We start from the raw sequence: 11,986 nt of genomic DNA, 5'->3' as shown, positions 1-11,986 counted from the left end.
GCTAATGCTAAACAATGCTCTATAAAACAAACCAAACTCCATCCATCCAGGTATCAAATAATCAAACAAACAAAGGTAAATCAATCAGTTCTCAGCGTAACACGAGTCGGCAACCCCTGCGATGGTTTGGCAGTCACATCCAACACTTGGTACATATGCGTTCCATTCTCATACACCGTCTCGAAATCAAACGTCCTCAGCGTCATGACAAGGACAATCTTAAGCTGAGCCAGGGCAAGCGTCTGACCGAGACAAGTGCGGGGTCCCTTCTCGAACGGTCTCCATGCGTCCTTAGGGACGAAGTACGGGTCAGCAGGGTCAGTGACGAGGTGGCGGTCAGGGTAGAACTGTTCTGCGTCCTTGAAGAGGTCTTCGCGGCGGTGGGTTGCGCAGTTGTTGACGAGCACGGCGAAAGGGTAGGTGGGCCATTCCTGGCCGTCTTGGGTGATCGTTTGGCCTGGGCGACCGCTGCGGAGACTGATGCCGGTGGGGGGCCAGAGGCGCAGGGCTTCCTTGATGACAGCGAGGGTGTAGGGGAGGTTGTTGACGAGGTTGGGATCGTTCTGGAGCATGGGTGCTGCGTTGGAGGGGTCTTTGCCGAAGAGGGCGTCGTGTTCTTCACGGACACGCTGGAGCATAGAAGGGTTTTTGATCAGAGCAGCGTAGGTGTAGCAGAGTGTACTGGCAGAGGTATCATGACCAGCGAAGATGAGCGTCTTGACCGAGTCAATGTACATGCTGCGGGTTTCTGCGTTCTGATTCTTGCCGTTGTACGAGATGGCCTCGTCGATGGCATACGGTCTCTGCTTGTTGGCGGGTCCGTTCATGATGCGCTCGTCCACGATGCGGCCGACGTAGCGGTCGAGGTTGCGGCCGTTGGACCATTTGGCGTAGTGGCGACGGGGGCTGATGTCGTAGAGATATCGAGACCAGAAGTCTTGAGGAGCGAGGTTGGCTTGAGCGCGGAAGAGGTCGAGGAACTCGTCGTTGTCGCGTTGAGCGTTGCAGTTGATGCCCAGAATGACTCTGGCGGAAATGTTAAAGATCATACGCGCACCGAGATCCTCCATACGGAAGACATCCTGTTTGCTGGCATGTTCCTTGAGGATATTCGCAAAGTCCACCGCATCGTCGACGATACTGGGTACATGCTGCAGCACCTTTCGCGGCTGGAACCCAGAAGTAAACGACTTTCTCGCCAACAGCCAGTCATGCCCGTTCGCAGTGACCATCGACTGCTTGCCCAGAATATGGCCGGTCCATTTCTGCATGACAGCGGTTTCCTTGGGCAGGTTCATCTTCTGCACGACCTGGTTGGCGATGTCGGGCTGGGTGACGACCAGCTGAGGAGGGGCGAGAGGCCACAGGTCGAGGTAGAAAAAGTCACCCAGGCCGTATCTCTTGCGCATGAGGTGAGCAAAGAGTTGAGGAGTCGCATCAGCTGGAAGAGAGCCGGCGATGTCTCGCATGATCAAAAAGTGACCCCAGATAGCGTGATGCGGAGGACCGGGGAGGCCTTTGAACATGTTCCGCTGTTGACGAAGTCTTACTAGACAGTAGACTAGAAGAGCGGCTGCTGCGACGAGAGGAACGAGCATCTTGAGAGGATGAAGATGAAGATGAAGATGAAGATGAAGATGAAGATGAAGATGAAGAAGATGAAGAGGAGTTGGAGAAAGAGAAAACGTCGTCGAGAGAGGAAAAGATGCAAAGCTGGAGAGGAGCAGAGTGAAGAATAGAAGAGTAGTATTGGGCTTCGAGCATAGTGTTGTTGTTGATGATGAGAGTATTCAACAGAGGATATTGTATCCTTTTATAACTTTCTATCTGTTAATTGCAATATTGTAGAATCTATTCTTGTATCTTGACGAGGCATTGTCAAGGCTGATGCATGAAGCCATTTGGGGGCCATCTGGATAGGATTGAGCATCCACAACCATGTGTTCTTTGGGAATAACCTAGTTCGTATTAATTAATTAAAAATAAAATAATAATAAATAAAAAAGTAAAAAATAAATATAATCATCTGTTTTCTGCACGGTTCCTCATTCCTGGATCGACTGCGGCAGTGCAGGCTTAGCACGAGTCCACCTTCTGGCCCCATCTATACTTCAGATACTATACTTCAGACACATCTATACATCTGTATACCTTCACTTCAGCTACTCTACACCAAAACTCAGGTTTGGCCCCCAAAATCAGCCTCGAATGGTTTCAGTATTTTCTCGTCTCTTCTGGCCCACTGCTACACGAGACCACCAGTATACGAGATTATTTTGGGAGAGTTGGGGGCGGTTTGATAGAGCAATATCAATTACTTGAATGGTAGTATCCCAATTCCCTCAACTTCCAAGTCTATCTTTCATTCATTCTTTCATCCAGTCTGTCTCTTTTCAAAATTCATTAAGTCAAAATGTTCTCTCTACAAGACGCCATCTATCTGATTGAACTGGCATTATACTGCCCAATCATCCCCGCCATCATCTTCATTCTCATCATCCACGGCGGCAAGAAACCATACTCATGGCGTCCCATCGTCATTCCTCTCTTCATCATCGCTGGTCTCCGTATCGCCGGTGCTTCCATGGGCCTGACTGCCATTAATCCTGACAAGTCTAGTCTTCTCTCGACTGCTACTCTGCTGGAGACAATTGGACTTGCTCCTGTTCTCTGTTTACTTATCGGTCTTCTCATTCGAGCGTGAGTCCATCCATATAAACATCATATAGATACTAATAGGCTAGAAACGCTCCCATCTACCGCGGCCTCCCCATATTCGCCTTCCTCCCTCTCCAACTCCTCACCATCGCCGCCACAGCCATGACAGCCTACGGCGGTCGCGACCTGTACTCCAACCGCGACCACCAAACCAAAGACCTGCAGCTCATGCGCGCCGGCATCGTTCTCTTCATCTCCGCCTTCATCATCACCGTCACCCTGGGCGGGGTGACTCTCATGAAAGTGCGGGAAAAGTGCTACCGCACCGAACGCACCTCTACCGTCTGCGCCATCCTCTGTGTGCCCTTCATGGCTGTCCGCCTGGCCTACTCTGCCGGCTCGCTGTTCTCGGGTGAGGGCTCTGTGTTGAGTATGCTTGGCACGAGCGATACGGATATCTGGGTGAACTTTTTGATGGTGATTGTGATGGAGTATGTGGTGACGCTTTCGGCGACGGCGGTGGCATTGACGGCGAGGAGGGTGGTTGTTATGGAGGTTAAGAAAGATCCGTTGGAGGATGAGGCTTGATTTACTGTTATTGGGTTGTTTCTCTCTTGAATGTTTTATTATTGGAGTTGTTTATGGGATATAGTTATGTATTAGATATTATTATGATTGGATATATTTCTTCTTCTACATCTCTTGCCAGCCTAACAATTACACTAGATATTGATATACTTCCTCTAACATCAATCTTATTCTCTCAACAACACAACAAGAACTACAATAGATGATCTCAAAGTCACACTATCTCGTAACACTACATAATAGCTCTATATATATATTCATCGTTCAGTCAGATCCGTATTTCCTGCAGGATGGATAGAAACAAGGAATCGCCCCCAGTCTGTACTACATGCCTTATGCCATGTGCTCTATGCAGCCTTATGGATACATATTTGTGCGACACTTGAGTAACAACTAATTATTCTGTTTCAAGGACTTGTATATTAATTCTATACTGTCCAGTATAGAATTAGATAGATAAGGTTATGAATAGATATGCATACTGATTACTAATCGTATAGATGCACCACGCTAACTCAAAACAGAATCTGGTCTTTTCAAATCCGCCCCCAACCCAGAATGCAAGAATGCCACTGCAGGGTTTGTTTCAAGATGCAAGTTTCAAAAACACGAGACTCCTTCTATTTTAAGCAACTGGGCTGCAGCACTGCATGATGCAAACGTGCAGAAGCCAAAACCACATGGGGGCTGAATATCCCAACAGGAGATCAATCGATCCACATCAAGGCTCACATACCACATTCTACGGCAGTTACACACTATCTACAGAAATTGGGGGCTGAATGCAAAGGATCCGTCTGGGTCGTGTTTATTCTTCCTGTGGGAATAACCTCACTATCCCGCTGTTGAAGGCGCAGCCTGGGGCCATTTTTTCTGTTTCCTCAGAGATTTGCCGCGAAACGTGGTTTTCGGCCCCAGGACGACTACCAGCTTCTACCAAGACGGTCAAGAGTACTTGGCGAGGCTTGTCACGGGACTCTCCGTCAGCGCAGTTTCTCGTTTTGGTGGGCAAAAATAGCTTCACCAGGTGCGCTGTGATGGAGATGCTCGTATACTGGATCGGTTGGGGGCTGCTGCTGTGCCTCTTTGCGTGATTGTCTTTCTGTGATGGCGAGATTAGCAAGACTTCATCGGTCGAGATGGACGAGGTGGAGGAGTATATAGAGAGGGAGTCGCTGATCAGTTGAGCTCCATCTCCAGCAACAATTCCATCTCATTCTCTCTTTACTTCTTCTCTCTTTCTATCTCTTTCTGTCTCTCTTTGTATGCACCTTCAAAATGCAGAGCCCAAGAATACAGATGAACATGCACAAGCCCAACTCGTGGCTCACCAATGAACTCAGCAGTCTCAAGACTCTGGCTCTGGTGTTGCGAGCTGGTATCAGCATCGCCAGTCCCAATCCCAAAGTCGATGAGAAGCTGCATGTTTCTTCCGATGGTGTGCACCACGGCGGTACTATCAAAGTCATTGTTGTAAGTCTTACACATTCTCTATACACCCATCTATACTAATCAGATAGGCCGGCCTCCCCCGCACTGGCACAATGAGCATCAAGAAATCCCTCGAAGAACTGGGCTACAAGAACTGCTTCCACCTCGCCGAGCCCCTCTGCCAATTCAGCAACCTCCGCCTCAGCGCCGACATCGTCCACACCGAGAACACCACCCTCCGCCGCCGCAAACTCGCCACCCTCCTCCAAGGCCATGAAGCCACCCTCGAAGTCCCCGGCAGCGCCTGCCTCCCCGACCTACTGGAGATGTACCCCGACGCCAAAGTCATCCTCTCCGAACGCACCTCCGCCGCCCTCTGGCTGCAATCCTGGCGCGGCTTCGGCATCGATCTCCGCTCCGACTGCTTCCGCTGGGTCGGCTACTGGGTGCCCGGCGTCGTCTCCGCCAACGACCTCTACCGCGGCTGGATGCGTCTCGCAGCCCAGCGCTACGGCCTCGCCCCCGAACCCTCGGAAGCCCTCTACCACGCACACAGCGAATGGGTCAAGTCCATCGTCCCCAAGAACCGGCTGCTTGTCTTCAAGTGCCAGGATGGGTGGGCGCCACTACAGGAGTTCCTGGGGAGACAGCGACCCAACCCTTTCCCGCATGGCAATGAGGCGGGGCATCTCCGGTACTATAAGCGGGTTGCTATGGCGTTGGGTGTGATGCTGTGGCTGATTGTGTTGGCTATGCTGTTTGTTTTGTCGATTGTGCTGCAAATGTAGCTGTCTGTCTGCCTGTCTTTTTCACTTTTCTTTGTCTTTTTGTCTTTTTGAGCTGGTGTTGGACGGTGTTGGGTGTTACCATACGGATACCATTTGATTTCCTTGATTTATTCTGGTTTATTTTCGATTTCAGCATTGATCGGCAAAATGGGTGTATTATATTTCTTAGATTCTTTGATTAATTTGCATTATTTTCCAACTCAAACTATTACCAGTAGCATACAATTAAATAAATTGTATAAAAATACACATCAATATCCATCATAATAATATCAAGGTATGTTGTCCATAAACTCCTTCATTCAAAATCCATGAAGAAGGACGTTGCACGAATCGAGCAGAAAACACTGCCAAAATCCTGTAGGATTTTGGCATGATTAATTACGGGCCCTCATCCCTGTATGGTAATCACAGCACTAGATTTGCACACTACCGTTAGTTACGTGGGTACATCGTATCGCAGAAACTAGCAAATATCCACCTTCCAAAATTGGCAAGTCCTCTAGGATTCTACCCCCTGAATGGCCTGAAGATACTCATCTTTCCATAATCCTTACTAGCCTACTACTTAGCGCCTACACTAATAGCTGTTAGCGATTTGGCCCCAAATACGTAACGTTGTGTGGATCCCTTAGGCTTGACTCTTCGGGTTTTTGCTTGTTTTTCTTGTTTTTCTTGGTTTTTTGCTTATCTTTACACAGCCTCAGGCTAATCATCTGCAAGTATGCCCACATTTCGTATCTGAGATTATTTTAAGGATCATCAGAAGTCTAGTCTGCTGCAGATACGGGGTTGTTTTTAGATATTGCTTACTTGGTTACCCTGCTTATTGGGGTTTTTAGGTGATTGACTGGGATGTTTATTATTATGCTGATTTAGGGCTATTTACACACAAGCCTTTCATGAATGAATTTATGACTGGAATGAAAGGAGAAAAGCGGGGATTGAACCATGGTTGGCAGTCCCGCTTTTACTGGACTTCGGCCAATTACCGTCCCCACATTATAGCAGAGCTAACCGGATATGAACAATAGATACCTCCACTAGACAAAAGTCACCATGTAAACAAAACATGCGGTGTACGGAACACGGTATTGACAAAGCGGTCAATGCTATGGCCAACCTGCTTAGCCTGTCTTTCACCGTATCTGTTCACGTGGGAGGCGTCTAATTTGGTGTTGAGTGTCGCGAGGCGTTTCCTGTTTGGATGAGGTCTTCAGAGAATACGAGGACCGTGCTGTGTGTTGTTTTTGGGTATTTTTCAGTGTATGTTTTTGGCAGTCTGGTCATACCTACTGGTATCTACTTTGGTGCAGATTAATTTTCTGCTGTCTGGATGTCTGTGGGAGTTCTATGGGATAGACAATATTATCTGTGCTACGTAGCTACAGAGTGTCTGTAGTGGACTTGTAAACGTGGATAATGAGGCGAAGCGGTGGAAATTTCAGAATGGCAGTGATAAGGAAAGCAGCAGTAAATTACATAGTACATTACTCCCCCACTGCACCATACCATAACGGTATCACTCTGGGCTATTGTGTTTTTAACATGAGTCGTGCCGGTTGATACACTCAGTACTGATTGGCAGTGTCCAGTGTCAGTGAGTCAATGTGTCGGTATTAATAGTAACATTGGCGATAAGGGCGAGGCTAATAGGGCCAAAAGGTACAAAGTGCTGTGCTTTCTACCACTTCCCCTTTTAATCAAAGGCAGTGCATTCTGTAGTCTGCCATCTGTGTCTGGTACTCTGTTGATGCAGAATTGTGGTCGACTCCGCACACACAAGCTACCATAACACTGCCATTTGATGATCATTAATCTAGCATGTTGTAGCTGTAATGTAGGATCTTATGTGCACTCTTTAGTATCAGCGCCCTTATCATAGCAAATGGAAGAGTGGCGGACTCGACAGAAACAGGCTTTGCCCCTTGACATCAGCGGTAGGTCTATGTCTGTGCTGTGGCTGTAGTTTTTCTCGGTCGTAACATCGCCATTTGATGTTATTCAATCTAGGATGCTGTCGCTGTAGGACTTTTATGATTTTATTATACGTGATCTTTGATATCAAAATCCATATAACAGTAAAAAAGTAATGGTCACAGAGAACCATGAATATTGAATAGCTGAAATCATGGGATACATGATTCCTGCCATGGCGGTACTTGGTCAGAGAAGATATAGTGAGGTCGTCACTTTGTCTTCGGTGTACTCTATGTAGTCTGGAATATAGGAATTTGTATGCTGAGGGAAGAAATAAAGACGGGTTCGAAAATGAAAAATGAAAAAAGAAAAAGAAAGAAGAGAAGACAAGAGGAGAGAGAGGAGAGGGAGGATCCACTGTCGTTGTTTATGAGTATTATACTTTACAGACAATTTAAAGTTACCAGTAAAAAGTGGAAAGATATTGAAATAAATAGTGATATGCATTCGCTTATATAACAGGACAGATAAAACAAGATTATAACAAGACATCAAAACTTTCTAACTTTGCCAAACTCCAAAACATTACCCAGAAATGCTGAAAACTCTAAACAGAAACTCCAACTAGTATCAGAACGGAAATATCAATCTAATCAGAGTTGACGGTGCACTTGGTGAAAGAACCACCAGTCTTCTCAATCATAACTCCAACAAAGTTGTTGTTGTAGTCAGCGACAACGCGGTAGGAACCAGGGCTGGTTCCCTCAGCCCAGACAGAGCCGTCCTCCATGATGGGGAACTCGCGGAGGTCATTGGTAGCGCCAAAGACAGCCTGGTTGTTGCCGGTCTTGTTGCCGAAGTAGTGGGGGTAGCTCCTGGTGTTGCTGTTGTCGTCGGTGTGCTTGAGCTGCTTGAAGGCAGCACCGACGGCGTCCTTGGAGAGAGTGGTGCCGTCGCAGGTAGCGCTGCCAACCTTCTTCTTCTTGTTGCCGCGCTCGACGAGGGTGGAGGAGCTGGTGTCGTCTTCGATGTCTTCGTCGAATTCCTCATCGAACTCCTCGATTTCCTCGTCGCGCTTGGAAGGAGTGTTGTCCTCGGTGACTTCGAGGTCGTCTTCAGCGTCGTAGTAGATATCTTCGTCATCGTCAAACTCCTCGACGTCTCTCTTGGCAGAAGTAACAGGAGTGCAAGCCTCATAGGCGCCTGCGACAGTAGCACCAGTGTGCTGGATAACACCTCTAAAGTCACCCCTGTTGTCCTTGTAGTCGGTAACAATGCGGTATGCGCCAGGAGAGCCTATTTCAGAAATGTTAGCCACTGAAACCGTCAAGAGGAGATTGCTGCTGTGACTTACCACCCTCGTACACTCCACCAGCCACGATGGGGAACTCTCTCAGAGCGGTGCCCTCAGGGACATTGGTCAAGACGCGGACAGTCTGGCCGTTGACTGACTTCTTGTTGCCAAAGGGGAAGGGGTATTTGCCAATTGCCTTGTCGTCGTGTCTGCGGCACTCGTGGAAGGCCTGGCGGATGTCGTGCTCAGCGATGGTAGTGCCATCAGGACAGCTGAAGTCGTTGAACTTGACTCTCTTGGCGAGCTTGTTCTCGAGGGAGGAGAAGGGGACAGGAGAGGCATAGGCAACTGCCATGAGGCCGTACAGGGCAACCGATTTCATGTCGAAGAACATTTTGAATGAGGATGAAGATTGTCAAAGACAAGTATTATTTAGAAATGGAAGATTGTTTGAGAGAGAAGAAGCTGAGATGCTTGAGAGAGAAGATTGTTGATGCTGATGAGAATGTGAATTGGACAGGACATTGACACCCTTTTATACACAATGAAGCATCACCAAAGCACCTCAAATCCAGTACATTTCTGTATAGATTCTATTTTGGACATCATTTTGGGGGCGCAGTCTCGTCTGCGCCTAGAAAACAGCCCCCAAGATGAATCGTATACAGAATCTCTGCATGATTCGAGTGCAGAAGAGCTTAAGTCCTGGGGGCTATGCATGGCCTGTCAGTTACGAGGGGCCAGAAAGTGGAGGTCTGGGGGCCGAAAAGCTACATTCCTGATGGGAAAATCAGGAGAATAATCTTCACAGCCTTACAGATTGCAGAGGGAATTAAGCAGTCACAGCCCTGATGGAGATGGGGCCAAACAGAAGCCGGCATTTGGGGCGGAAAAGTGGGGATGTTTGGGGATCAATAAAATCATTTAGTGCGCACTAGTTATGCACACAGCCTGGATATCCACGCTAGCCTGTTTGGGTTATTCGTCTTGGCCTTATTCCTTATCGATAGGGCTGCAGACATACAGCCGATGTTGACAAGTAGACTGGCAGTGCAGGGAACACACCACTTTCCTAATTGATCATTTTATTTTTATATACTGTACCATGATATACACTGTCTACTGTTTCTACTGACATAATAATAATACCAAATTATAATGGTGTTGGTAATTGTCCTGAAAATGCCATGTTTCACCACACTCTGCAGCAAAATATATATCGATGTTGACTGTCTACAAAGCACAGCAGTCGAGTAATTCCAGAGTTCTGATTGGTTAGTTGCGGTGGGTCTGATGAAATGGGACAATATTATTGGTTCGGTAACAGGCCGAGAAAGATGGTAAACCCCAAGACTTGTTAGTATTTTGCATTTCTACAGTATCTATGGGTAAACCGTGCATTATACTTCATTTGATGGATGTTTCTTTGATCATTCATATAGAAGGAGTCTTATTCTCACTGTATATACACCCCCCGTTACCCCATTAGAAAGTTGGTGTTGCAGCTGGAATACAGTCACGGGTCACGAGTACAGCATCTGAACTTTAGACGTCTATATTCCATTTTCTAATAATAATCAAAAGTCAAACAACAAAGAAAAGTTGGCCCCAATCAATACGAGAAGCGAAGCCATTCAAGCCCACTGCCAAGGCACATTCCCTCTCCACACGACAAGCTCATGGGGCCGTATGCCCAGCCTCTTGTCGTGTCTTGAGTATGCTTAGCACGAGTCAAGTTATCTTGCCTCAGACTTGATCTGCTGCTTTTTCTGATGCTGAATTAGGGTGGCTGAGCAGCGGCAGTTGATGTTGGGCTCAATCATGCAGATTCTCGTGTTTTTTGTTCCTTTTTTTCCTCGCTTAGCAGCGATCGGCGTTTTATTCTATGGATGTTTGGGTGGCTTTTGGGGGCGGGGTTTATTATTATCATTGAGATATTACTCTTTCTTTGTTCTGGTGTTAAATACGAAGAATATCCTATTTTTCTCAATCGTCAATCACATCCATCTACCTATTGCATCCACAATCCTGAGACATCTCTACCCCTCATTATTACATCTCATTTCTATCTTTATCAACTTCACCTATTTCATCACAATGACCAACACCCTCGCAGCGGCCGAGTGCGCAATCTATGCCATCCTCGCCCTCCCCGTCCTCTACACCCTCATCAAACATGGCCGCAACGGCTTCATGGGCTGGCTCTTCCTGTTCCTCTTCTGCGGCATCCGCGTTGTAGGTGGTGGCCTCGCCGTGAAGAGCTCTTCCGGTGCCGCTAGCATCATCTCTAGCGTGGGCTTGTCGCCCATTCTCCTCGCCACGAGTGGGATTCTCCATGAAGCGTGAGTTCTCCTACACACATACGATATAACGTGACATGGCTGATGCAATATAGACGCATTCTGCGCATCCCCAACCTCAACAAGAAATTCGAATGGGTGCTCGCTCTCTTCTACCACATTCTCGTTGTCGGTGGCGTGGCTCTGACTGCTGCTGGATCTGCGAAACTCCAGAAAACAGACCAGACGGCGGATGACATGCACAAGGCCGAGCGGATTGTCAAGGTCGGCATGGCTGTTTTGACTCTCTCGTGGATTGCGTTGGTCGGGTGGACTGGTATTTCGTTTACCGGGCCTCGTCCTAGGAGTGACCGTGTTGGTAATGCGGGATCTACTGTAAGTCCCTTTCACATCTTATACTATATACCTGGGTGGTGCTAATGGTGTATAGCTGCTCAAAACTATCGTCTTCTCGCTCTTCTTCATCGGTGTCCGCGTCTTCTACAGCCTCGTCGCTCTCTGCTCTGAGAAGGCATCGCTGAACCCTACCACCGGCTCTCTTGCTATCCGTGTTGTCCTCAGCTTTCTGCCCGAGTTGATCGCTACACTTGCTTATATCGCTGCGGGAATCAAGACACGCGATGTGGCTGAGTTGGCTGCCAATGCGGAGACTGCCCACTGGGAGACTCAGAAGCCTGCTCCTTGGGTTTAGTTTTACTTCTGGGATGGAGTTCTGGATGGTTTAAATTTCATTTGTTTTTTGGGCTGGTGTTTGGGTGTATTAGATACCATAATGTTATAACTATATCTTATATCTGATACTCAGACTAGACGGTAAATCTCCTTATATTCTGAAGCATATCCCCATATGTAAATATTTCATGCAAAATCTGGAACTTTACAAATCCTGAACATGTAGCTAGCTTAATCCTTATTCAATGGGCCTTTCTAGTGACTTAACTGCCTCATTTCAATGCTGCCTATCGGGCTGGCGGGCCCGCGGAGGCCGTATGCCCGCCGACTTGATA

The 11,986-nt window shown here is 47.5% G+C and overlaps 5 protein-coding genes across 5 annotated transcripts; 3 read left to right on the top strand and 2 right to left on the bottom strand.

Moving 5' to 3' along the window:
• Positions 1 to 6: 6 nt before the first annotated feature.
• On the bottom strand, positions 7 to 1,766 carry ASPWEDRAFT_33466 (cytochrome P450). Its single transcript, XM_040833796.1, has one exon. It carries the CDS (start codon positions 1,596 to 1,598, stop codon positions 81 to 83), a length of 1,518 nt encoding a protein of 505 aa, XP_040693822.1. The 5' UTR covers positions 1,599 to 1,766; the 3' UTR covers positions 7 to 80.
• Positions 1,767 to 2,413: 647 nt separating this feature from the next.
• On the top strand, positions 2,414 to 3,246 carry ASPWEDRAFT_102071 (uncharacterized protein; the record flags this gene model as incomplete). The annotated part of the gene is made up of 2 exons (XM_040827445.1): positions 2,414 to 2,700; positions 2,745 to 3,246. 2 exons carry the CDS (start codon positions 2,414 to 2,416, stop codon positions 3,244 to 3,246), a joined length of 789 nt encoding a protein of 262 aa, XP_040693821.1.
• A 1,278-nt stretch (positions 3,247 to 4,524) lies between these two features.
• On the top strand, positions 4,525 to 5,465 carry ASPWEDRAFT_166230 (sulfotransferase family protein; the record flags this gene model as incomplete). The annotated part of the gene is made up of 2 exons (XM_040829959.1): positions 4,525 to 4,719; positions 4,767 to 5,465. 2 exons carry the CDS (start codon positions 4,525 to 4,527, stop codon positions 5,463 to 5,465), a joined length of 894 nt encoding a protein of 297 aa, XP_040693820.1.
• A 2,569-nt stretch (positions 5,466 to 8,034) lies between these two features.
• On the bottom strand, positions 8,035 to 9,073 carry ASPWEDRAFT_102455 (putative extracellular guanyl-specific ribonuclease; the record flags this gene model as incomplete). Its single annotated transcript, XM_040827477.1, has 2 exons — positions 8,035 to 8,681; positions 8,740 to 9,073. 2 exons carry the CDS (start codon positions 9,071 to 9,073, stop codon positions 8,035 to 8,037), a joined length of 981 nt encoding a protein of 326 aa, XP_040693819.1.
• Positions 9,074 to 10,407: 1,334 nt separating this feature from the next.
• Positions 10,408 to 11,903, top strand: ASPWEDRAFT_33462 (uncharacterized protein). Its single transcript, XM_040833795.1, has 3 exons — positions 10,408 to 11,021; positions 11,075 to 11,354; positions 11,410 to 11,903. The coding sequence occupies exons 1-3, from the start codon at positions 10,777 to 10,779 to the stop codon at positions 11,668 to 11,670; spliced, it is 786 nt and encodes a 261-aa protein (XP_040693818.1). The 5' UTR covers positions 10,408 to 10,776; the 3' UTR covers positions 11,671 to 11,903.
• The last annotated feature ends 83 nt before the right edge of the window (positions 11,904 to 11,986 follow it).

This window comes from Aspergillus wentii (assembly GCF_001890725.1).
Source record: "Aspergillus wentii DTO 134E9 unplaced genomic scaffold ASPWEscaffold_1, whole genome shotgun sequence".
Lineage (NCBI taxonomy): Eukaryota > Fungi > Ascomycota > Eurotiomycetes > Eurotiales > Aspergillaceae > Aspergillus > Aspergillus wentii.
Note: the sequence above shows the minus strand (reverse complement) of the source record. Positions and strands in the feature narration are given on the sequence as shown.